Source organism: Taurulus bubalis (genome assembly GCF_910589615.1).
Source record: "Taurulus bubalis genome assembly, chromosome: 11".
NCBI classification, from domain to species: Eukaryota; Metazoa; Chordata; class Actinopteri; order Perciformes; family Cottidae; genus Taurulus; species Taurulus bubalis.
In genome coordinates, this window is record NC_136599.1 from 15,557,176 (window position 1) to 15,582,632 (window position 25,457).

Genomic DNA, 25,457 nt, shown 5'->3' on the forward strand with positions numbered 1-25,457 from the left:
GGGAGGTGCAAAACATTTAACAAAGAACATTTAATGATAAACATGAAACAGAGTGCAATAAAAAGGGAGCATGGATATTTACAGTTGGGTCTACAGAGAATACAAATTAAAGTTAAAATTAAAATAAGTAAAGTGCATGGAATGAAGTGATTGATTGTGTGAAAGTGTAAAGTGGCAAGTGTGTTTAAATATAAGGTGTGGAGGGATGTGCAGGGGAGTGAACGGTAGGGAATATTCCTGGGGGTGACAGTCAGTTATTGGGGGACCCGGGCTCTATTTGATGAGACCGACTGCCGATGGGAAAAAACTGTTTGTGTGGTGGGAGGTCTTGGTCCTGATGGACCTCAGCCTCCTGCCAGAGGGAAGGGACTCGAACAGTTTGTGTCCAGGGTGAGAGGGGTCAGCGACAATCTTCCTAGCCCGCTTCAGAGTCCTAGAAGCGAACAAGTCCTGGAGGGACGGCAGATTACAGCCAATCACCCTCTCAGCAGAGCGGATGATGCGCTGGGTTAGGATGGAGCCCAGGAAATGAAAGGACTCCACAGCATCGACGGGGGAGTCACACAGGGTGAGAGGGGCGGGTGGGGCTGTGTTTTTTCTGAAGTCCACAACCACCTCCACTGTCTTCAGAGCGTTGAGCTCCAGGTTGTTTTGCCTGCACCAGGTCACCAGGTGGTCAGTCTCCCACCTGTAGGCGGACTGGTCCCCACCAGTGGAGCATTAAGAAAAACAATTGCACAATGAAAATACATTGTGCATACATGTGTCTTTATATTGTGCCTGTTTCATTTATGCAGTCTTTCTTTCTTCTCACAAGGTCCATCCAGAATGTATTTGTGTATATATAATAAATATAATAAAAACACCAGATGACGTTTCTTTTGACTACAGATCTCACACCAATATACAATGTTCTAAATTCTGATCAAAACCTCCCAAACCCATGTTCTACAGAATGTATGTGGTGCAGAATTCCAAAAGAAAGCTCATATACACTCACCTAAAGGATTATTAGGAACACCATACTAATACTGGGTTTGACCCCTTTCGCCTTCAGAACTGCCTTAATTCTACGTGGCATTGATTCAACAAGGTGCTGAAAGCAATCTTTCGAAATGTTGGCCCATATTGATAGGATAGCATCTTGCAGTTGATGGAGATTTGTGGGATGCACATCCAGGGCACGAAGCTCCCGTTCCACCACATGCCAAAGATGCTCTATTGGGTTGAGATCTGGTGACTGTGGGGGCAATTTTAGTACAGTGAACTCATTGTCATGTTCAAGAAACCAATTAGAAATGATTTGAGCTTTGTGACATGGTGCATTATCCTGCTGGAAGTAGCCATCAGATGATGGGTACATTGTGGCCATAAAGGGATGGACATGGTCAGAAACAATGCTCAGGTAGGCCGTGGCATTTAAACGATGCCCTAATGGCACTAAGGGGCCTAAAGTGTGCCAAGAAAACATCCCCCACACCATTACACCACCACCACCAGCCTGCACAGTGGTAACAAGGCATGATGGATCCATGTTCTCATTCTGTTTACGCCAAATTCTGACTCTACCATCTGAATATCTCAACAGAAATCGAGACTCATCAGACCAGGCAACATTTTTCCAGTCTTCAACTGTCCAATTTTGGTGAGCTCTTGCAAATTGTAGCCTCTTTTTCCTATTTGTAGTGGAGATGAGTGGTACCCGGTGGGGTCTTCTGCTGTTGTAGCCCATCCCCATTCTCCTCTGACCTCTAGCATCAACAAGGCATTTTCGCCCACAGGACTGCCGCATACTGGATGTTTTTCCCTTTTCACACCATTCTTTGTAAACCCTAGAAATGGTTGTGCGTGAAAATCCCAGTAACTGAGCAGATTGTGAAATACTCAGACTGGCCCGTCTGGCACCAACAACCATGCCACGCTCAAAATGACTTAAATCACCTTTCTTTCCCATTCTGACATTCAGTTTGGAGTTCAGGAGATTGTCTTGACCAGGACCACACCCCTAAATGCATTGAAGCAACTGCCATGTGATTGGTTGATTAGATAATTGCATTAATGAGAAATTGAATAGGTGTTCCTAATAATCCTTTAGGTGAGTGTATATTCTAAATCCCAGTAACTGAGCAGATTGTGAAATACTCAGACCGGCCCGTCTGGCACCAACAACCATGCCACGCTTAAAATGACTTAAATCACCTTTCTTTCCCATTCTGACATTCAGTTTGGAGTTCAGGAGATTGTCTTGACCAGGACCACACCCCTAAATGCATTGAAGCAACTGCCATGTGATTGGTTGATTAGATAATTGCATTAATGAGAAATTGAATAGGTGTTCCTAATAATCCTTTAGGTGAGTGTATATTCTAGTACCAAAACAATACGGACTTCCTACAAACCAATATCTGTCATATAGTAAATTTGAATGTACCATCGTTTTGTTAACATCCGTATAATTGTTTTAGACAAGCCTACCGTAAATTCTTTGATAATATAACAAACAAATATCACAACAGTTGGTTGATAAACGTTGTATTCATAAAGGATATGTTTTACGTCTCGGTCTGTTAATTATATCTCGCGATAGTTCTAATGATGACGCCAGTCTTTGTGGATACACGTGATCTCTTTTAACCAACCGCCTCTCAGTGAACACTCGGCGAAGCGCGCGACGCGAGGGCGAACGGAAAGCGGTTGCTTCCCTCGGAAAGCTCGTCTTTTGCTCACCATGGCTACTTCCAGCAAAAAACGGCGACAAAGTCACGTCAACATCGCCTCGCAGACGTCCAGCAGCGCAGCGACCATGTTCTCCCGCGGCCAGGCGGACGAACTCGTAGTCGAGGGTTTTGTGGAGGGATCCATACTTCGCCTCACCATGAAAAACTTCCTGTAAGTCACTGCTACTGAGCTGTCAAGTAGCAACGGCACAACGTCTAACACAGCCCCGATGATAACACTGTTGGTAACACTGTTGTATGCCCACCGTGTATCTCACAGGACCTACGACTACTCGGTGCTGTATCCGGGACCCAATCTGAACATGATTGTCGGAGCCAATGGAACTGGCAAGTCGAGCATCGTGTGCGCCATCTGTCTGGGTCTGGCTGGGAAGACAGCTATCCTGGGCAGAGGCGACAAGGTAGTACCACAAACCCATGCTCTGTACTCTGAACTCGAAGCCTTGATTTAGTTTCAAAAGACCAGTGAGTAAATAAAAAGGCACGATTTAGTCAGTAAGACTCCTATGTCTGACTGCTGCTAAAATACAGAATGATAGTTTTTCTTAATATATATGCTGTCTCAATGTTTTTTAAAATCTATTTGCACTTTATTATTATCTCTGTTCACTTTATATGGTATATGACAGGAGAGAAACGTTTTTCAACTCCTCTGTATGTTTGGTACATGTTGAGGAATTGACAATAAAGCTGACTTTGATTAAAAATGTCATATATTCTAGGTTTTTAGCTGATAGCATTTCATAATCCCTTCACACTGCATGTGATGTTAGTCTCAGATCCTTGAACCAATGTTAATCAATCAAATTCATATCTATATATTTTAACTGACAAATTAAGTACAATTCTGATGACGAAAACCAAATGTTTATTTATTTTTCCTCTGCAGGTTGGGCTCTATGTCAAACGTGGGTGCAATAAAGGAGTTATTGAGATTGAACTGTAAGTTATGTGAAAGAGTTTGCAGACACGCAATGTTACTTGTTTGTTCTTTCCAAGATGCATCTGATTGTCGAACCGAACTCTTTGTTGTTACTCCAGGTTCAAGACTGGTGGTAATGTAGTGATTAACAGAGAGATCCATGTGGAGAACAATCAGTCTTTGTGGATGCTGAATGGAAGACACTGCAACCAGAAATCAGTGGAAGAAGAAGTCAAGGGTCTGCAGATCCAAGTCGGCAACCTCTGCCAGTTTCTGCCTCAGGTGTGTTTGTGTCAAATAGACTAATGGCTGTTGAAATTTTCCATCGAGGACGGCCTGTTTAACTAGTACTGTCACATTGTATGATGTTTGCACTGTGCAGGCGTCATGTGTGAATGCTTTATTGCACACCTGGTTTGTAAACTCAAAATGTCTTAATGATGGCTGATCATTATTCAATCAATGTGTTAGTGTTATTTTATTCATACAAATCCTTCCTACAATGATTCTAGATTGCCTTACATGTTACATCCAATTACACGTTCCTCACTGTTTTCCTGTTTCCTGTTGATGTGGTTGGTTTGTCATGACAGGAAAAAGTGGGAGAGTTTGCCAAGATGTCCAAAATTGAGTTGCTAGAGGCAACTGAGAAGTCAGTGGGGCCACCAGAGATGTATGAGTACCATTGTGAGCTAAAAAACTTTCGCAGCAAAGAACGAGAACTGGAGGTAAACATAATTGTCAAAAAGTAAATGCATTTCAAAAAGTGTCAAATGTTTTTGGATTTTGTCCCTCATTAAACGCCAACGTGGAATTCTCCTTTCTTCTGTTTAACTGAATCCACACAGACGTTTTTTAACCAAACAATGTCACAGTTGCTCCAACCATTATCTTACCGTTTACCCATCTTTAAAAGATGTCAAGGCCTCATTGCAATCCGTAGGCTCTTTGAGGGTTTTCACCGTTGTTGGTGTTTGGTTTCCCTTTAGAACTTTGTGAAGGAGAAGGCCAGTTTCCTGGAAAAGGCCAGGCAGAGGAACGAGAGGAACAAACATGATGTGAACCGTTACTACGAAAAGAAGAGACATCTGGACGTTATTGAGTTGCTTGAGAAGAAGAAGCCGTGGGTGGTGAGTGATGGAAATTAAACACTGTACGGGAGAGAGAGACAAATAAACACAGAGGGAAATCCTTTTTTGTTTTAAATTGTGTTTTGCTAACTGCGTTACCTGTGATTCTTTCCCTCTGATATTAGGAGTACGAGACCACCCGTAAGGATTGTGAGGGCGCGAAGAAGGAGCGAGACGACGCCAAAAAGCAGCTTTCTGCCCTGAAGCAGGCCCAGGCGCCCATGCTGAGGAAGATCCAGCTGATTGATAACCAGTTGAAGCCCACAGAGGCACAAATAAAGGCCAAGGTGAAAAAACTAACGTTATTACTCTCTGATAGGTGTACAGCAGGCAACCCTTTTGATATTAATGCCATTTTTTAAAATGTTCTTGTTAATCAGTTTGCCTTATCAACATAGAGATTAACATTACGTGTAATTATGACACTTCATTAACATTTTAATCGCCACCTTGTTTATCATTTACTTGCATAGCAACATAAAAAAAAAATATATATGAATACATATACTGTATATACATCTGAGCTGAAACATTTACCCAATCAACCTTCCACCAATCTTGTTCATCACCAATAAACGTACAAATTCAGTGAAAAAGGCAACGAGTACTATCCAATCAGAGACAGAGTCGGGCAAAAAAGCAGGTGAGGGGGAAAAACACAATTAAGATATCATAAATTATAAGCTGCGCAACTGCCAATGGCTGTGAAAAAGGCAGTTTCTCTTTTCCAAAAAAAACTCTGGCACACACATTGCAAGTGTGCTGTTGGTTAAACTTCTGCATGCTAATTGTAGCATGTGTGCCTTAGGTTGCCTTAGGTCTACAGTACGAGAGCCGCATCTAAAAGTATGATTATGGTTAATGATTTGTTATCTTTTGTAGATTACTTTGAATTAGTACTTATGATCTGTGCGTATCTTTGTACCTCAGAGGTCTAGCCATTAGCTCTCACTGATCCATCTAGTGCACTTGAATGGTTTTATGGAGAGCCTCTTTGGGCAGTAATGAGGATTTCACATGAATTGTAAGTACATTATAAATGAATCGGAGCATAATACTGCTCACAGCCATTTTTGCGAGGCACACTTGAGAATCCCGCCAGCTATTTGGGTTTATTTCTTAAATACGACTCTGCTGAATGTGAAGCAGGAGTAATTAAGATGTATTAAAAACATTTTAAAAGCAGGCTTAATAATGTTGTCATTAAAATGAGAGTCTAGGGTTGTTGATGTTTTTCTACAGTACAATGAATACTGTAATGTAATGTTTGTGATTTTATCATGACTATAACTTCAAAGATAATTTATTGTCATTATCCAACACCGGGATAAACAACGAAATGCAGTTATAGCTCATTTACAGAAAAATATGACAAAACACAGTCTTGCATCCATATAGTGTAATTTATTAATTTGCACCAGAATGTAAACCGTGGAAGGAAAACCATTTACTGGGCAGATGACATGGCTGGCATCTTTACGTTACCCGTGTCAAGCTTGATGCCACAATGGAGCAATGTCTCTTTTAAAGACCAACACAAAACGCTAACATGAAAAGACAGCTAAGTAAACCAAAAATGTAGTGAATCATGGGAGCAACCGGCCGCTGCATCTACATGCGCCGCTGTTGGCCATAGCTCGTGCCTTCATCATTTCAGATTGTAAATAAGAAATGTGACTCTTGTGGGAAATGGACTCCAGTGTTTGAAGTAACTTTGAGTGTGTTTTTTATTTCAGACTGTGTCCATCAAAGAAGCCTCTCTGAAGTGTAAACAGAAACAAGAACAGTTGGATAGAAATCATAAAGAGGTGAGACTCGGAAAGAGGAGGAAAACTTACAGCCCTCAAAGCTAAATATGTAATCTATGTTGAACCCTCAAGGTGGACATTTACTACGTATGGAAACTAGTTGCTTTTATCTTGGTTAGAAATCCTGCAATTAAAGTGAATTTTTCCTTTGTGACAACTATTGATTTACAATATGGATTTATTATAATTGTATTCAGAGCTTAGTAGTTGTAAGTAAACAGAACATTACATCTAATCCATTTTCTAACAATGTGGAGCATAAAATAAACATGCCAATATACACTAAATTGACTTATATCTGGGATTCTGCCCCTAAGAATGTCCTCCTTTCGTGTTTTTTCATGATTTGTTTCAATTTGTTATGTGCTTTGGACAGTTAGAGAAAAATATTTATAGAAAAAAAATATATATAATCCTTGTTTTGTCATCAAGTAGTGACGATAGAAGAAATTACCATTGAGAGGTATAATAATACAAGTATTTTTTTATATTTATGATCCATTCCTACTTCATATCGTCTATGTTGCTGACTTTTCCTGTTCAGTGGGCCGTTGTCACCGAATAAAGGAGACTTTATCTGTAGTGCAGCTGTGTGCTGTTCATAATGAATGATAACTCTCCCTGTTCTTCTCTACAGATAGAAGATATTAAACAGACGCAAAAGCTAAAGCAGATGGAAGAGGAAGACCACCAGAAGCGAATCAGCAACACCAGGCGGACCATTGAGGACTTGAAGGCAGAGCTTGCTAAAGTTGGCGACCAACCTGATGTGACTCCACGAATCAATGCTGTGAATATCGAGTTGAGGACCATCCGAGAGGAGAGAGCCAAGATCGAAGGAGAGAAGGCCGACCTACGCAGGGAGAAAGACAACCTCCATGCTGAGTCCACAAGTGAGAGTTAAACACAAACTATGCAGCGTCCTCTGAACCAGTTTACATAATATTACATAATATAATTATTTTACATAAGATGCTGCAAGCATGGGTACCAGTGTAATAGACTGTTATGTTTATTTATTTTAATTGCCAGTGTTGGTGAGAAAGCTCAGTGACATGAACAACCTGATGAATGCCAAAGAGCTGAAGCTGCGAGGACGCCACAGGGACACGCACGCTGCCCTCCAGTGGCTCCGACAGAACAGACAACTCTTTGATGGAAATGTCCATGAGCCCATGATGCTGGTGGTGAGTCCCAGTGAACCATGTGCTCACACTTAATTTTAACCCCACCCCATTTAGCATTTATCAAGGATATAAGCATTTAATACATTGATTATACGACATTGTATTGTAGATGAACTGTAAGTTGTTTATTAATGTATTTGTAAAAAACCAAGACTGCTGTATAAACACATAATTAATGACAATATATTGAAACACAGTTAGAATTATTAAATAGTTCACACCGTACATCACTTAGAACACTAAGACATGTCCTCATATCGGCGTAGAACTACAGTGTATTATAAACCATGTATTAAATGTTTGTATTGTGCTTATCAATGCTAAATGGGGGGTTAAAGTAAAGTATTAGCACAACGGGTACATAGAGCAAGATGACAGAATTAAATAAGTGTGTTCAATGATAACGGTTGGGATTTACATTCTTTATTCTTTTTAATTGGGCAGAGTTCTTCTCTTCGCAGTGATTCTTCGCAAAACATTTGAACATTCAAGGATTCTATAGCAGTAATTATTGTGATTGTGGTGCTCTTTGAATCTGCTGCAGCCCACATGGTAATCCTTTCCTCATTCCTCAGATCAATGTGAAAGATCATCGCTTTGCTAAGTTCGTGGAGAACCACATCTCTTTCCACGACCTGAGGGCGTTTGTCTTCCAGAAAAAAGATGACATGGAGAAGTTCATGATAGAGGTCAGGTTGGATTATGGTTTCCATGTTTATTCTGGTGTGCAAAGTGTCAGACAAATCCTGACTTTGTGTGTGACATGTAGGTTTTGCCATCCCAAATAAATAAAATGATTTTATCTGTCCTGAATCTCAGGTCCGTGACAAGATGAACTTAAAAGTGAACTCCATCTCTGCTCCAGAGGATTCCTGCTCTCGGCGACAGCCATCCCGAAATATTGAGTCCCTGAGGTGAGAGAAAATGAATTGTACTTGAGGCATAATGACTTATATAATCAGCATCAACATGTGTCATTTTGTCTGTTAACATTACTTTCAAAGTTTTTATACATACATTGTTATGTTTTATTTTCTTATTTCTAGGCGTTTTGGGTTCTTCACATACCTACGCGAGATGTTCGACGCCCCTGATGAGGTGATGAGTTACCTCTGCCACCAGTACAAAGTGCATGACGTTCCTGTGGGAAATGACCAAACTAAAGCCATGATTAAAACGGTACGTTCATCTCCCCACGTCATTCCTCACATGACCGCAGAGTGTTAGTGACGTGAATCTAATTTAGAATTAAACCTCTTTGGTGAACTAAAAGGTTGGCTTTCAAGATGAATGGTGTAGTTTGAGGCCTTATATGCCAGTGAGGAACCATCCATTGAAATCATATGATCACCACACTAGATTATTTGTTTTATAAACTAGAGCCTTTTCAGAGCTGTCAGAAAGTTGCATTTTTCAATTTGATGTCCAATAAATTAGTTATTATATTAGAAAATGTAATCTTATTTAATTTTACTGTATTTTGCATTGGGAAACTTAAAATCTGACAGTCATACATTCTTTTTAGGGAAGTATTTCCCAGCTTGACCACTGAAGTTCAGGGAACCTGCTTGGATTTTGTAGTGTTTAACTTCATATTTTATTCTTTTATTAAAAAGGCATCTCTGCTGATCTCAATCTTTATTGTATCATTTTCTTTCTCACAGGTGATTGAGGAGCCCTACCTCAGGGTGTTGTACACAACAGAGGAGAGGTACACATTGAAGAGGTCCCATTACTCCAACAAGATCAGCACCAGTAACTCTGCAGTGCACCCTTCCCAGTACCTCACCATCACTGTGGATGCTGAAGAGAAGCGGCTGCTGGAGCAGCAGATGAAGGTAAGAGAGAGGCACAGGAACATAGCCCTGAGCTTTTTTTTTTTTTTTTACTCCAACATTTCAGAAATCTGGTATCTGGTATACTCTGAGAAATATACCTGAAGACCTCTCAATATGTTAGAGATGAACTGTTAACCCCCACTGTGACTAGGCCTGCGAGGTGAAGTTACGAGACATCGATGTGCGGATAAAGGTCCTGCAGGCGGAAGCCGCTACACTGGATCGCCGTGACAACGAACTGTTGGCAGAGAAGAAGCACCTTTCTGAAGTAAAGGGCAAAAAGAGGCAACTGGAGCAGAAGATCAGCACTAAGAAGGACAGGCAAGTCTGTCTTGAACAGTTTCAAACAGGCGCAGAACGTTTTCCTCTGTAACTTGATTAGTACATTATCGCAAATTAGTCTGAACTGGCTCCTTCCTTTTGTTTAGTCTGGCGCAGATGGAGCACAGCGTCATTGACCTGCAGAAGATTGAAGAGGAAACCAAAAGGAAAATTGCCGTTGTCAATTCCCACAAAGTGTCCATAGTCACAGTGTTCATGGCCCAAATGACGGTATGGATCAATGCCCTTAGAACTAAAGAGCTGTGTACGACTGTTTGGCACTTGATAGCTGTGGTTGCATAACATTTAGATTTTACTTTACTGTAACACAATACTTTTCTCTGTCCCTGCATTTACTGTACCTCTGCGTTTTCATGCTTCTGTCTTGTTGACATTATGTCACATGTTTTATTGTTTAATTAATTAAACAGTGAGAGGGACCATTTCTGGTATTGTGATAGATTTTTCGGGGTCTATCCTTTTTCGTGTTTTGTTTATTCTTTAGCTTTAAAAGTCCACATGATCTTTCTCTGCCCATTTTCTGTCTTCAAATGTCTGACTCAGCTCGTGCCCTCCATTGTTCTTGTCTCTCCATCGTCTGTAGCTGAGATCCAAGCTGACCATGGAGAAGGTGTACCTGGCTTTGGAGACGGTGGGTCTGATGGCTGAGAAGACCAAGCTGGAGAACGATTGTAGAGACGGCGCCTCTGAACTCAAGACTACTGAGGCTAGTGTTTCACTCACACTTTCATACACATCTGCCCTGCCGTAGTGTCCATGATATTAACTTCTGTAATTAATGGTGTTTTCTTGCAGCAAAAATGTAGCTGTCTGGAGCAGAGGAAGGTGCAACTGATGGAACAATGCAAAGGCCTGTTGAAGAGAGCAATGTCCATTTGCAAGATGAAACCTGATGAGTCATTACCTGATGACCTTCGTAATGTAAGCGTCTATCAGTGTTAAATTCTACATTCAGTATTATATCCGTGAATAAAACAAGCCTCAGCACTTCCTGTGGAATATTATCCTTATCATGTGGTCCTGTCACTCCTGTGGAAGCCCTTTGAATGCAAAGTATGATTAATATTAGTTTGTAAAATATGTATGGTTCTTGTTTTTTAATGCAGGCTTTCAGCAAGCTGCCTGACACACTAGACGAGATCGACGCCATGCTGAATGAGGAGCGGTCCAGAGCTGAGTGCTTCACTGGCCTCAGTGAAAATGTAAGCTGAAGCTGAATTGATTTAATCTCTACAGGAGACTGTGATCGGGCCATATATAATGCTGTTTTTTTTTTTTTTACTTAATTCACAGCAATTTATTCATAGTTGTCTTTCTTGCCTTTTTGGGCAGAAGTTGTGAGTCTGAATACATCGTGGCATTACCCTCAGAGTGTGAATGTTTCTCATGTTGATTCTCTTGGAAGGTTGTTGACGAGTACAACAAGAGAGAGCAGGAGACCAAAAATCTGGAGAAAGAGCTGGAAGACAAGAGCAACGCTCTGAACGCCTACCGACAGAACATATCAGAGGTATGTGATGCAGGAATTCCTCTGGGATTTCTTCTAGGACGGCCGGGTCATCCTTTGTTTGAATGTGTGAATAGTGGTTTCTGTATTTGTCTTCGCAGGCTAAGGAACGCTGGCTGAACCCGCTGAAGCAGCTGGTGGAACAGATTAATGACAAGTTCAGTGATTTCTTCCGGTCCATGCAGTGTGCAGGAGAGGTTGATCTGCACTCAGAGAATGAGGTAAATGCTGACTCCCACGGAACAACACGCACACTGACATCTCAAGGTCAAAGAGCGATTCCAATGGTTGTTTCCATGAATTAATGTACGCTTATGAGGATTGTTTTTAATTCATTATACAAATAATATGTTGTCGGTATTTGTAACGGTTTAGGTAATAAACGCTCTAATATAAAAAAAAAAAAATTAAAATTTTGTATTCAAGTTTTAATTATTATCCTGTTAAATGCTGTCTTTCATTGCAGGAGGAGTATGACAAGTATGGGATCCGAATTCGGGTGAAGTTCCACAGCAGCACTCAGCTCCACGAGCTGACAGCCTACCATCAGAGTGGAGGAGAGCGCAGCGTCTCCACAATGCTCTACCTCATGGCCCTGCAGGAGCTCAACCGCTGCCCCTTCAGAGTGGTGGACGAGATCAACCAGGTCTCTCTCTCTCTCTCTCTCTCACTCTCTCACTCACTCACTCACTCACTCACTCACTCACTCTCACTCTCACACACACAACACAGCTTTTCTTTTCTGAGAATCTGAACATAACAAAAGAGGCAAGACCTGCCTTGACTCCAGGAATAGAATGCTGCTTGTCCCACATTGTGGGATTCATGAGTCAAAATGTGCCATGTAGTGGTGCTCTAGGGTCCAAACTGCCACACAAATGAATCCCTGGTTCCTCTGCCTCAGGCTTGGATGCAACTGATACTATTTATCTCTTTTCCGCAGGGAATGGATCCTGTAAATGAGAGAAGAGTCTTCGACATTGTGGTCCGCACAGCCTGCAAAGAGACAACATCCCAGTACTTCTTCATAACACCCAAAGTGAGCGTTTGTACCTTCTCATGAGTTCGTTCAGAGCGTAACAAGAGATTCCTAACACGTGTGTGTGTGTGTGTGTGTGTGTTAGTAAGAGGCTATAATCAATATTTTGATATTGTTAATCGATTACATGCCTACTTGTATATGAAATGTTGCTTATTGTGATGAGAAAGAGACAGACGGAGACTTATCATCCAACTCTACAGTTCACCTTAGCTTCACAGAACATTTTAACATCTTTCAGCTCATGGTTTGGGTTTTCAGGTTGCAACTTTACTGTTTTAAAAACCCACTGTTTACTACCTACTCCACACGAAACGGTACAATACAAGTTATTGAAACTGTAAAATGTTTTGTGTGAATCTGTATATCTGCTTTATTATATGACCCATGCACTCTTCATTTTCCTGAACTTTTGCTCCTGCGTTGTTTGTCTCCAGTTGCTGCAGAATCTCCAGTACGCTGATGAGATGACTGTCCTTTGTGTCCACAACGGCAGCCAAATGCTTCCCCCCAACCAATGGGACGAGAAGGCGTTCATCCGACGATGTCTCCAAAGAAAAGCAAAAGCATGAACCCACCATTTGACCATTCCTTGTTAAATTTAACTGATGTTATAAATAATTTCTGTTGAGCTGTTTTATTTCAGATAGAATTGACTATGTGAACCGTGGTTCTGTTCTGTGGAAGGGTTTTGCACTTTATGGTCCAAATAGGATGGACATTTCTAAAACAGATGGAGAAGAAATTGAAATATGCATTAAGCATATTGTTTTTACAGAAGTGAAATCTATAAACACCAGAACTATTGTTCATAAAATGCTAAATCATTTAAAAATAAACCTTATTTTGTATCTTCATGAAGCAAACACTTTTTACAATTTAATTTAAACACCTCAGCAATAAGTGAGCTCAGTGTTCATGGTGTAGTTTTTCTTCTTTTTTTTTCGGTGTAAAGGCATCTCTTTTGATCAGTTTTTGCCGTGAATACACTTTCAGTTTTCTGTGGATGAAAAATGTAAATGCAAGCATTACATAAATTCTGTGAAATGACCCTTTATTTACAGAGCGCTCATGTTGGTTGCAGTCAAAGATGGTAGTTCTGGAAGCGTTACATTGAATATGAGCTGCCTTCCTTCTGCCGCGTGTAACACTTGTTAGATAATGCCTGTGGAGAGGAAAAGGGTATTGTATTGGTATTTCAGACACCCGCCCGCCGCTCTAAATGAAGTCAGATTATCCCCGGAGTCAATGGGTTTAGTTTGAGTCAGATTCTATGAGTCTGGGATTTGAATCAAACGTTTGAGGTTTCTTTATTTTAACTAATCCCCACGGACACCAGCTGCAATAACTGGATAACTGCATAACACGACTAAACTTCACCTGAGTTTCACTTGATGCTGTAAATGGAGCGCCTCCGTGGATCGACCCACACTCGGATGTCTTTCGCTTGTTCCTTTTTCAGCATGTCCTGCTTTAGGTTTTCCTGCTTCCTGTAAATTGACATAAAACAAATGATGAATCAACACAGTTGAATGAGACTCCTGAAATGCCACCGCCAAAACAGTGAGGTTGCACTGACCTGTGGTCCTCAGAGACGGTCTCCTTCTGGTACAACATCTGGTTCCTGAACCAGAAGAAGTCCTTGTGGTGATCGTACACAGACTTTAGTTGGAAGTCGAGGCTGTCCTTTGGAGCCTGAGGTTGAGACAAAAGTGGTGCATTCCAATTCCTTGCCTTGACATATTTTTCATTATTATTATTATTATTATTATTATTATTATTAATAAATATTCATCATCCTGGAGGTTACCTGATGCTCACAATGCACAACACTGTGCCGAGTGCTGGCCAAAGTGGCTGTATCATGGAGACGACTCCAGGGTTCCTCTGTTTGGGCGATATGTGCAGGCTTATCAAAGGTGGTTCTCTGTGCATGGGGAAAGGAAAACAACATTTTAAAAAAATGGGCCCAAATGGGCTTTTTATCTCCTATTAGAACAATAGCCAGAATCAAATGTGTATTTTGAAACACATCTCTGCAAGTTAGCTAACGTTATCCAATCACACATTAAGCTTTAACCTACCTGCTGCGGCCGGAAGCCGCTGAGAGTGAAGCCGTTTTCAAACTTTGGAGAGGGGTAAGGATCCCGGCCAGACATATTTAATGGTAGCCTCACGAGGAACCCTAAGATAATGTTTACAACCTGGTTCCTTAGCAACCACACACTTCCGGTTAAACCCTTTACAAATAAAACGATTGTTGACGAACTTGATATTAAACCAGAAGTTTTACCACATAACTGCTATGCCTTTTTGAAGAAAAAAAGGACAAAATGGCCACTCGCTAAATGTCTAAATGTACTTTTTTTTAAAACCCACCACTTTAGAAGTGTGATGCCGTGCTAAGAAGCCAAATATGTTATTCTTTGAGGATTAGTAGTAGGCCACCGATAACGCTGGCAAACTACAAGTCAGCCTATTGCGTTTCAACAGGCAGCCATTAAAAGATGATTCAGAGTAAGAACAGGCCAATAACCGAGCAGTATTTGTTCACCGTTCAGAGTAAAGCCCCGCCTCCAGCCTGCAGTACCTGAGGGTGCAGGTCAACCCTCGGCTCCTTCGTCTCCATCATCACTTCAGCACTGACAGGAGGCGGCGATGCAGCGAGGCCCGGTACACCTGCGCCACCTTTTACTGTGGGTGCTTTTTGCACAGACCCGTGCAGAGTTGCCCATGTGCAAAGAGGTGAGGATATTCATATTGTTTTATTGTTAGATAGATGAATACTTTATTAATCCTGCAAGGTGGAAAAAAGAAGAAGAAGGGATAGCCATTTCTACATTATGAATAACAACCCATACAATGCTAAAATGACTCATAGGGGTCAGTTGTTCCCATTTTAGTCATGTCATGTGTTTATTAAGGTTAGATCAGGTACATTGCATATGGATGAGAGCAGTTGAAATGTAATTTAAATTCAGCAAGATAGGAAACAATGCAGAAAATGTTGAAAGAGGGCTGACCTTAAGCCTCTCAAACTGCTTCACCGCTTCACTGCTAAAGGCCTGTTTAAAAGCTATGTTTGTCTTTAGGTTTTAAAGATGAACACAGCTAAAGAAAAGTGTACATTTACATTGGCACAATCCCACAGTGTTGATTTTAGCAGGACTAAAAGCCTCCTAATATTGTGAGTGGGAAATGAACATATGTTAGCAAGTGTTTGAATTACATTACATTGGTCACTTCAGTTCGTCTTGCTTCAGTGTTATTATGGTTTCTTATAATGCATTTGTTTTACGAGAGTTTCCATATGTTACGTCCTCTGCCTTGCTCTTATTGCCCTTCTGTATCTGTTTTCAATTTGCATACATTTGATACTAAGCAAAGCATTTCTTTTTTATCAGCAAACTCTAAGTGTGAAATTAAGATATGCGAGCTGTAACTGAAAAAGTAGCACAAGAAGCGTGTTGTATTGAAATTTTAGTCTTACAGGTGATGATGATTTGGGGAGGAGGTGAGTTTGTTTCCATGCAAGTCCACTGACCATGAGGCAAAGCGGTCATTATGTCCTGTTGCCTTGGTTTCCTCATGTTGGTTTAAGGGAGGCGATTAGGCTTCAGCACATCCCCAGTTCAATGCATTTTTACATCAGATCCTCCCACCCAAACACACATTCATCTGATACCCCAAACACAGCTAATGTAGCAGCTCTAATCAAAAACACAGACCCAGAGGAGTGCTGCTGCTGCTCTGTTTCTGTTAACTATTAATCCCGCAAGGCTGTGTGGCCTTGGATAAGTCTGACTTTCCTTGGAACATTAAAGCCTGCTTTTGACTACACTGGGTGCCTGCTCAGTACTCATGACTTGCTTCAGAAGGTATCAGATCAGACATGATAGCCTTAATGTTATGTCCCATTTTACATTACATAATTACGGGTGGGACAGTGTTTTTCAGTCACCTACTGTCAGTCTCTAAAAGGCGTCGAAGCACCATAGACAAATACAGCATACGCTTTGTACCTGAGCTCCTGCTGTCTCCAGAAGTCATGAAACAACACTGAAAATTCCATGTTTACAAAAGGATTGGACTAATCAGCATTTCTACCCCCTTGGCTAAGTAAATAAACCCTGAGGGAGTTTTACTGGTGCAGAGTTGCAGCACATCCTTGATGCGTGAGATTAAGCCAACAGTTGGGACGGCATCCTTTGCAAATATTAGCCGTGACTTTTATTTAGAAAAGAGGCTTGTCTGGTTTTGGAGAATACATTCCAGCGGTAAAAAACAATCTGGTGACCTCTTTTAATATTAGCCCCATTTGCTGTTCACATGCATGCCAACTTGCAGCTTTATGCATCATTAAAAGTTATTTTATGTACTTTTTCCCCAGCTGTGTGAAACTAACACCTGTGTTTGTCCCTGCAGTCAGATTATCACTTTGAGTACACAGAGTGTGACGTACTCGGGTCACGATGGAGAGTGGCAGTTCCCAACAAAGCCGACATATGCACAGGCCTCCCAGATCCAGTTAAAGGCACTCAGTGCAGTGAGTGTACTACTCTTGAATCTAATTTCATTCATTTCATGCACTTCCCCAATCTGTGTCACAGCTTTAATTTGTAAATATTTAATTGTTACCACTTTTAATCCTCTTGAGCTGGTCCTTGTCACGTTTTCCACGTCTCCATGATACATTTCCAATGGGGCCTCTTTCTCTCTTTTCCTCTTCCAGCCTTCTCCTGTAGTGAGGGGGAGTTCCTCGACATGCAGTCGCAGCAATGCCAGCAGTGTGCTTTGGGTACCTACTCTGTGGGCACCGGTGTGGCCTTTGATGAGTGGGACAGCATGCCGCCTGGTTTTGTCACCCATGGAGTCACCACAAACGGCGGGGATGCCCACACAGACTGCTCCAAGTCAGTATATGCCTCACTTGTATTGTTATTTAAATTGTTTTCTCACTGTTACTTAGTTTCAAGAAGCTCATCAAACAGTTTCTGCTACTGATGTTTCTTCAGCTCAACCTGGACACCAAAGGGTGATTACGTAACGTCAAACACAGATGAGTGCACTGCAACGCTGTCCTATGCTGTAAGCCTGAAGAACCCTGGGACTGTGTCCTTTGAATATTTATACCCTGATGACAGCCTGTACTTTGAGTTCTTTGTAAGTGTTTTAAAATTACTCTTGATGTTGACAAAGATGGGTGATTTTCAGCGATATATTTGGTCATCTGTGGCTCATTTCTCACCCTGCTGTAGATTCAGAATGACCAGTGTCAGTCTACGGACTCAAAGAGCCGGTGGATGAAGACCTCTGAGAGAAACTTTAACAAATACAAGGTTTGTCCGAGTGTAGCACTTGCTGTCATTTGCAGGAGAATTTAGATTAGAAGAGCTCTCAGGTTTTCTCTTTTGCTCCTTTCTCATGTTTCACTCTGTGCAGGTTGAGCTTAACAGCGGCAACAATGTGCTGTATTGGAGAACCACTGCGTATACTCTGCTGGGCAGTGCTGTCAAACCTGTGCTGTTAAGAAACATTGCCATCTCAGGTAGATTATCCCGATAGTGTGTTGTGTGCAGCAGTTTTAAACACGCCTCTTTTTCCTGGTTATGACATTGATTGATGGATGGTTCTCTTCCAGGGGTGGCCTACACATCAGAGTGTTTCCATTGTAAACCTGGCACCCACAGTGCAAAACAGGGATCTGCCCGCTGCCTCCCTTGTCCTGCTGAAACCTTCTCTAACAAGGGTGCTGCTGTTTGCCATCAGTGTGAGCAAGGCACATATGCAGGTATACATGTTTGTATTCGTAACGTACTGTCCTCAAACACCAGTCGTGTCACTGATCCGCATGCTCTTTCACTCGTAGATATGTCTAAACTTAGAATCGTTCCGTATTTGCATCTCGTCACACACATGCAAGGTAGTCTACATGCAAATACTGTATTTACCGCTTAAGTGTGTGAGGTTTGTCTGATCTCTTATCTTAATGTGAGCTGTATGTTTTCCCTGGTCCCCGCCTGTTTCCCTCTGGCTCGGTTTCTATTTTTCCAGAGGCTGGTTCAGGGAGCTGCAAACCGAGACCTGCATGTACATACAGTGATTACTTCTACACTCACACTCCCTGTGACTCTGAAGGAAAGGTAATGTAGAAAATTACATTAAGCGTGTGGAGTTTCAGTAGTGGTGAACACAGAGAGGTTTCACCTTGAAATAATCCAGCAGCCATCTGGTGTAACTATTAGGTTTCTTTAAATATGAATTGTCTCGGCTGATTGTGTGCGGTACACAGCATATGGTGGCTTCTTTCATATATTCATGGCTAACCTGTTGTGCGTCTCAGACTCAGCTCATGTATAAGTGGATCGAGCCAAAGATCTGCAATGAAACTGTTGAAGGAGCCGTGAAGCTGCCCGCATCAGGGGAGAAGCAAACCTGTCCCCCATGTAACCCAGGTTTCTTTGTCACCAACTCTTCTTCCTGTGAACCTTGCAACAACGATTTCTACTCCAACGGAACAGGTGCAGAATGATTACACAACTATTATTCTATCTTACACGCAAGTAGACTGAGGGGCTTATTTTGTACTGACACACACATGTACTTACCAAAGATGTTGATCATTTTACACCAGATAACAGATAATCTAATATAAATTAATATTAAAAAAACCTTTGTGCCAAAAAGACTCCCAGATTAGCGAAACTGTCGCTACTGTCGCAAATTCACAACATTTCTTAGAGATCTTGACTGTCTAAAAGTGTCCTGTTGTATTTTCCGTGTGTACCCTGACATAATTACACAGTATTTACTCACAGTCTGTACCAAGTGCCCTGTTGGCACGGAGCCAGTGATGGGTTATGAGTACAAATGGTGGAACACAATGCCGAGCAACATGAAGAGCACCATCTTCCGTCGAGAGTTCGGCGACTCTGAACACGACACAGGTGAGAAACTCAATATTAGGCAAGACAGTGCAGATGGAGAGGATAAACTCTACAGCAGTTGAAAGATAGTCATCACAGTTAGAAAAAACTGAACATCCAAAAAGCAATTACACGAAACAGGATGTGTAAAATAAGGACAAAGAGAGATAGAGAGTAAAATACATGATGTATCTCATACAATCACCAACAAAACAGTCTCAGTGTTCGAAAAACTGTGAAGTTATTTTGTCAAACTAGTATTTCCAAGTTAAAAATTAATCTATATATTTAGACTCTATGGTAGCTTGTGCTCTGAGCTTAATTTAAAGTACAAGTATGTTAAAAGAGTTATTTGTCAGCCTGAATTACTGTGTGTGTCACTGCATTGCTTGAGGGATGGCATCAGTTTTTTTTTTTTTAATATCTATTTGTAATGCCAGCATGGGAGGTGGCTGGAGAGTATATCTACACCACCCCTGGGGATCAGGACACAGACTACCTGATGCTCATACTCAGTGTCCCTGGATACAGGTGAAGTCAGACGTGTTTCTTAAAGGACATCTATATACACAATATCCTAGTTGGAAACGTTGATTGACTTGTCCTTTGTTTCCACAGGCTGCCTCAGTCCATGGTCAAAGACAGTGAAAGGAGTGAAGTTTCTCGCATCACGTTTGTCTTTGAGACCACGTGTGCTGCTGACTGCAAGTTTTACTTCCAGGCGGTGAGGGGAAATGTTCCTACATATAAAGAAGTAGAGCTAGCCATCATAATGATGATGTATATATGAGGTGACTGTGTTTCTCTGCAGGGTTATAACCAGTGGAGTAATGATGTGGTGGAGCACTGGAAAGGCAGCAACAGTAAACAGTCATACTCCTACCTGATCCAGAGCAACAGCACCACCAGCTTCACGTGGACATTTCAACGAGCAGAGGAAGCTAACACGGTGAGACACAATCAAACATCCCCAGTATCACTCTTGATCTCTGACCTTCTCTGATCTCTGACCTTAAACATCTAATTAATAAAGTAAAGTGCTATTTGATTTAGCTCTCTTCATCCAAAAGCTTTATATTTAGTAAGTGCACTTTAGTTCATATACGTATGTATATTCTTCATACATACAGTATATATTGTCATTCTGTTGTCTCTGTCATTGTTTCCCTTGGTTCCAGACTTTGTAGCTTATATTTTTAAAGTCTCAGTGACAGTCAGACAACGTAAAAACAACATTCTATGAAGAATTATGGGTAAGATAAAGTCTGACACATCCGTTAGATTTGCAAGAGGGAAAGAAGAAGAAGCACCAACATTAGCAATACATACTGTGAATATATTTACAAATTATGGATGGAAATTCTTTTTTTAAATTCTCACTAGATTATGTTATAACATACCTTTTGCTTTTGCTGATTTGTCCAGTCATTTTGCACTGAACTCTAGAGTCTAGAGGACAGTCTGGAGCAATGTGGCCACTTTCAAACAGAGCACATAAACTACATGAGAACTGAGTAGAATACAGGTGTACAGGTGCTAAAACTGTTTCAACAGCAGACCAGACCACTATATTGTCTGCAGCGACTAAGCTTTTGTTTCTCTTCCCTCAGGAGAGAAAATACAGTGCTGATGCTGCAAAGATCTTCTCCATCCACATCACCAATGTAATTGGAGGTGTGGCCTCTCAGTGTCGCCGCTGTGCCCTGAGCTCCACTACGGCCGGCTCCGCCTGTGTTCCCTGCCCACTGGGTCACTACATGGTCAATGGGACTGGAGTCTGTAAGAGCTGCCCGCCGAACACCTTCATCAGGGCCGATCAGCCTGTCGGAGAGGCCGCTTGTATCGAGTGTGGACCAAACACACAGAGAAACAAGGTAATAAGATGCCGCATACAAATAGAAGGTATTTATACAGGGCTGTCAAGGACACACAGGGAATGTCCTTAGAGTTCATTGTGGGGCCCAAATACTAAAAATACTTGGGGGGGTTAAAGGCAGATTTGGTATTTTTTTTAGACTCTTTCTCTCCACATTTAACTATAATAAAATAGCAGAGGGTGTCCATGTTGGTTTAAAAACAATCACTGAGATAATGAATAAAGAAAACGTGAAAAAAGCATAAAGTTGTACAAACTTTTTGGTGGCTTGTTAAAATTGTGGGTGCATTGGGACTCATGATGTGATTTTATAACGCAATAACGCAATGCATTTCCCAGTTGTCTTATTTGGGTTTCCCTCAGCTGGTACTTGAGATGAGATTATTTCGCTCACCGTTAACAAAAAACGTATCTCTCCATCCTTCAGGCCCACACAGCTTGTCTCAACGACTGTGCGTTGGACGTGCAGACAAGTCGAGGCGTGCTGCTGCACTATGACTTCTCTACTTTGTCCAACGTCACCGGCTTCCACAGCAGCCCCAGTTTCACCAGCAAAGGCCTGAGATATTTCCATCGCTTTAATTTGGGTCTGTGTGGAAAAGAGGTGAGAAGCTGCGGTCCGAATGGCATTTAGTTTTAGTCAAATTTAGTTTGATGTTAAAACCTGCTGTGTTTCACTTACAGGGCAGAGTACCGGCTACCTGTGTGGAAAATGTCACAGAGAGTGGGAGAGAGGTCAAAGGTTACGTCTGTCAGTCCACTGCGGTTCCCTCTGACATCAGGAGTCAGAGCATGGTGTCCACCCAGCCTTTCATCATTGGTGACACACTCATTGGTATGGATTGAATACTGCAACCGTCATAGCTTATGACCATAGAATGTAGTTTATGGCCAAAAATCTACATTACACTACACCTACATTTAGCTCAAAGCCCCACTATACCACAGTACAGCCTCGCAGAGTTGCTATCATGGCTGTATACTCATTACTTTCAGTTAATTTGCAAAAAAAGTCTAAAAGGGGGCTACTCTTTGAATTGATTACATGGCACACATCTCACAGAGATATATTCTGCTTTGTTGGGTTACTTACATTTAATTGCATTTCAAAAATCAGATAAATATGCTGATATATGTCCTTTTTATTCTGAAGGTGTGACCACCGACACCAGCCTCAACAGCATCTCATCTCCAAAATGGCTGTTTCCCTCTGCGCCCGGTCCGCCAGATGTCATCTTCTATTACAAGTTAATAAGATCACAACTTATCATTTGTTTTGTTGCATTCATCCATTGTGGTACTTTCAAATACATATTTGTTTAATGGTAATAGTAGTTATATAATGTATGTGATTTTATTATTGATAGTTAAATGTGATCAGAAACAGTCTAAAATATATCACAGAGTAGAAGTAAAGGCTTTTATGTTTCCAGGTCCAGTGAGACGACTCAGGCTTGTAAACAAGGCCGGTCAGCCACCATCAGACTGAGATGCAGCCAATCAGTGACCGATAAAGACTATATCACGCTGCCAAGGTATCTTTCACTGGGACCAAGTTCAACTTCTGACCTTACAAAACCTCCCTGGAAAATATTTGATTCCACACACATACTGTATTACAACACATGCATAGCCTGTCATATACTTAACTCTGAGAATCTGAACTTGTAAATATTTTTTCATTACCTGAAGATTGTAATAATCTTTCTTATCTGTGTTTTCCTCCACAGTAACTGTTCAGAAGGGACGTGTGATGGGTGTACTTTCCACTTTCTGTGGCAGAGCCAGCATGCATGTCCACTCTGCACCAAAAACAACTACAGAGAGATTGTTAGCGCTTGCATCCAGGGAATACAGGTAGGGTTGCACAGGCATGGACATATTGAGTTCCATCACGAAGTTGTGTCTTGTGTGGGGCGAAATACTTAAATGTTCTAAAAAATAAATAATAATAATGTCAGACTACATTACAGGAAAACAAAATTATAAATATTAGAAGAAGAAGAAGAAGAAGAAGAAGAAGCACTGGAACACAGATACATAATATTTATGTACTTTATGGGGATATTTCAAGGAATAGTTTGACGTTATGAGAAATATGCTTATTTGCTTTCGGTTGGAGAGTTAGATGAGATGATTAATACACTCTCAAATATGAAGCTACAGTCAGCAGCCAGTTAGCTTAGCACAAATAATGGAAACAGTGGGGGAAAGCCTGGCTCTGTCGAATGTTACAACATCTGCATCACCTCCAAAGCTCATTATTCCTGTAAGAAAAATACTGAAAACCTTAGGATTCAAGTAGTTAACTGATGTGTGTGTGATATGTGACCAATGGAAATGTAATTATGTTTGTGTGTGTTTCAGAAAACCACCTACGTGTGGCAGCAGCCATTGCAATGTTACGGCGGAGAGTCACTTCCAGCACAAAAGGTCAGTGCTTGTGTGACTCTGGATTTCTGGCTCAAGTTTGGTGTTTCCACGGGATTGATCGCTGCTGTGCTGCTCATCTCTATCAGCTGCTATTTCTGGAAAAAGACACGCAAGTGAGACTGCTGAGCTTCATATTTCTTATGATGTTTGTTGAAGCACTGAAATGTCACATAGTAAAAAAAGATTAACGTTAAAACCTGAGTTAATAGTTTGCAAACCACAAAGAAGAAACTGTAATTCATGTTGACAGAATGTTATTTCCTATCATGCTCTGTCTGCAGGTTGCAGTATAAGTACTCCAAGCTGATGATAAGCTCTGAGGGCAATGAGTGTGAGCTGCCCACTGCAGACAGCTGTGCAATAATGGAGGGAGAGGACGCAGAGGACGACCTCATGGACCGCACCAAGAAATCCTTCTTCACCAAAATGAGGTCCTTCTCCCGAGAGGTCAGTAACCCGATCATTCACACAGTCTGAGCTACTTATAAAGCAACTTCTCATGCTTTGTGTTATTATCAATGTGTTTTCAGAGGACATCAGATGGATTTGACTCAGTTCCACTGAAATCATCATCATTACACTATTATAGAGAGGAGGAAGACTCTGATGATGATTAATTCATAGGATGAACAGATGCTTCTACCAGAGTGCAAAGGAAGTGCTAAACAGCTCTGGACACAGAAAACATGCAGACAGGTGTTTGTTGAATGCATTTCATTTATTACAAAAGATACAGGCTTACTGCGAGAGTTTTAAAACGATAATGTTAAGATCATACTTTTTTTTTTTTTTTTACTATTTGTCATACGTTAGGTTGCCTGACCTGTAATAGAAAGTCTCCATATTGGGGATATTCTGTATTTTCAAAGCCCTGATGGCGTATTTCAAAAATGATTTGAGAACCAAACTGTGTATTAAGTTACAATTGTTGTAGATGTGTAAGACTGTCTACATTTTACATAACTGTGAATGTATATTTCATGTCTTTTGTATTTGCTTTTGTTATTTTTATTAGGCTATTCTGTTTATTTTTTAGACCAGTCATCCAGTTCAGTCTTAAAATGTTATTTGGCAATATTATACGTATTATATTTTCTACCACCTTTGATAACCTGCTGCACGTAAGCTTATGATACAATCTTGCTTTATTGTGAAGTAAAGACATTTCCTACAATAAACAAACAACAATTGTGCATTTCTATAAATTAAGAGTAACCTTGAATGCTGTCTACAGGTGCTCTTCCTAAACCATATTATCACTTCACATTGCATATATTATATAATACTTTAATGTTACTACTTTAAATGTGTTTATGTGTTTTAATGTGCCTTATAGAAGAAGAACATTTGCCGTTGTTTAAGTCAAGAAAAATACAAGCATTGCCTTTTACATCATGTGCACATGTTATAGATGTTTTTCATATTTAACTGCAGATTGTTGAATCTACATGTCATGAAACCCAAGTCAAACAGGGCAAAAGAGGAGCATGTGATATTATTAAAATGTTTCTCTTTTCTGCAATTTTACATGGAAGAATGAAAGTACTTTTCCCCAAAACACATCTTAAATATGATATCATAATAAGCAGTGGTGGAATATAGCTGAACATTTACTCAAGTACTACTTTCATTCACATACTTTATACCTCTACTTCACTACAATTCAGAATGAAATATTGTCCTTTTTCTCCTTTGACATTCAACTTTGCAG

General features: G+C 40.9%; 3 protein-coding genes across 3 annotated transcripts; 2 read left to right on the forward strand and 1 right to left on the reverse strand.

Annotated features, from left to right (window-relative positions):
- Window positions 1-2,728: 2,728 nt before the first annotated feature.
- smc5 (structural maintenance of chromosomes 5) lies at window positions 2,729-13,538 on the forward strand (the record flags this gene model as incomplete). Its single annotated transcript, XM_079225904.1, has 24 exons — window positions 2,729-2,889; window positions 2,998-3,139; window positions 3,628-3,680; window positions 3,780-3,942; window positions 4,254-4,388; window positions 4,650-4,790; window positions 4,916-5,077; window positions 6,527-6,598; window positions 7,236-7,491; window positions 7,631-7,785; window positions 8,361-8,474; window positions 8,605-8,699; window positions 8,832-8,964; window positions 9,450-9,623; window positions 9,775-9,944; window positions 10,052-10,175; window positions 10,549-10,671; window positions 10,761-10,886; window positions 11,072-11,167; window positions 11,371-11,475; window positions 11,574-11,693; window positions 11,939-12,118; window positions 12,416-12,511; window positions 12,949-13,538. The coding sequence occupies 24 exons, from the start codon at window positions 2,729-2,731 to the stop codon at window positions 13,081-13,083; spliced, it is 3,231 nt and encodes a 1,076-aa protein (XP_079082030.1). The 3' UTR covers window positions 13,084-13,538.
- A 149-nt stretch (window positions 13,539-13,687) lies between these two features.
- Window positions 13,688-14,670, reverse strand: cfap276 (cilia and flagella associated protein 276; the record flags this gene model as incomplete). Its single annotated transcript, XM_079226496.1, has 4 exons — window positions 13,688-14,001; window positions 14,091-14,206; window positions 14,307-14,438; window positions 14,596-14,670. 4 exons carry the CDS (start codon window positions 14,668-14,670, stop codon window positions 13,899-13,901), a joined length of 426 nt encoding a protein of 141 aa, XP_079082622.1. The 3' UTR covers window positions 13,688-13,898.
- Window positions 14,671-15,169: 499 nt separating this feature from the next.
- elapor1 (endosome-lysosome associated apoptosis and autophagy regulator 1) lies at window positions 15,170-25,397 on the forward strand (the record flags this gene model as incomplete). Its single annotated transcript, XM_079225564.1, has 22 exons — window positions 15,170-15,256; window positions 16,937-17,057; window positions 17,244-17,424; window positions 17,527-17,674; window positions 17,770-17,850; window positions 17,954-18,059; window positions 18,153-18,302; window positions 18,566-18,654; window positions 18,855-19,032; window positions 19,330-19,458; window positions 19,878-19,968; window positions 20,056-20,161; window positions 20,249-20,386; window positions 21,048-21,311; window positions 21,741-21,917; window positions 21,998-22,148; window positions 22,467-22,560; window positions 22,747-22,848; window positions 23,044-23,170; window positions 23,681-23,859; window positions 24,028-24,193; window positions 24,277-25,397. The coding sequence occupies 22 exons, from the start codon at window positions 15,170-15,172 to the stop codon at window positions 24,361-24,363; spliced, it is 2,952 nt and encodes a 983-aa protein (XP_079081690.1). The 3' UTR covers window positions 24,364-25,397.
- Window positions 25,398-25,457: the final 60 nt, after the last annotated feature.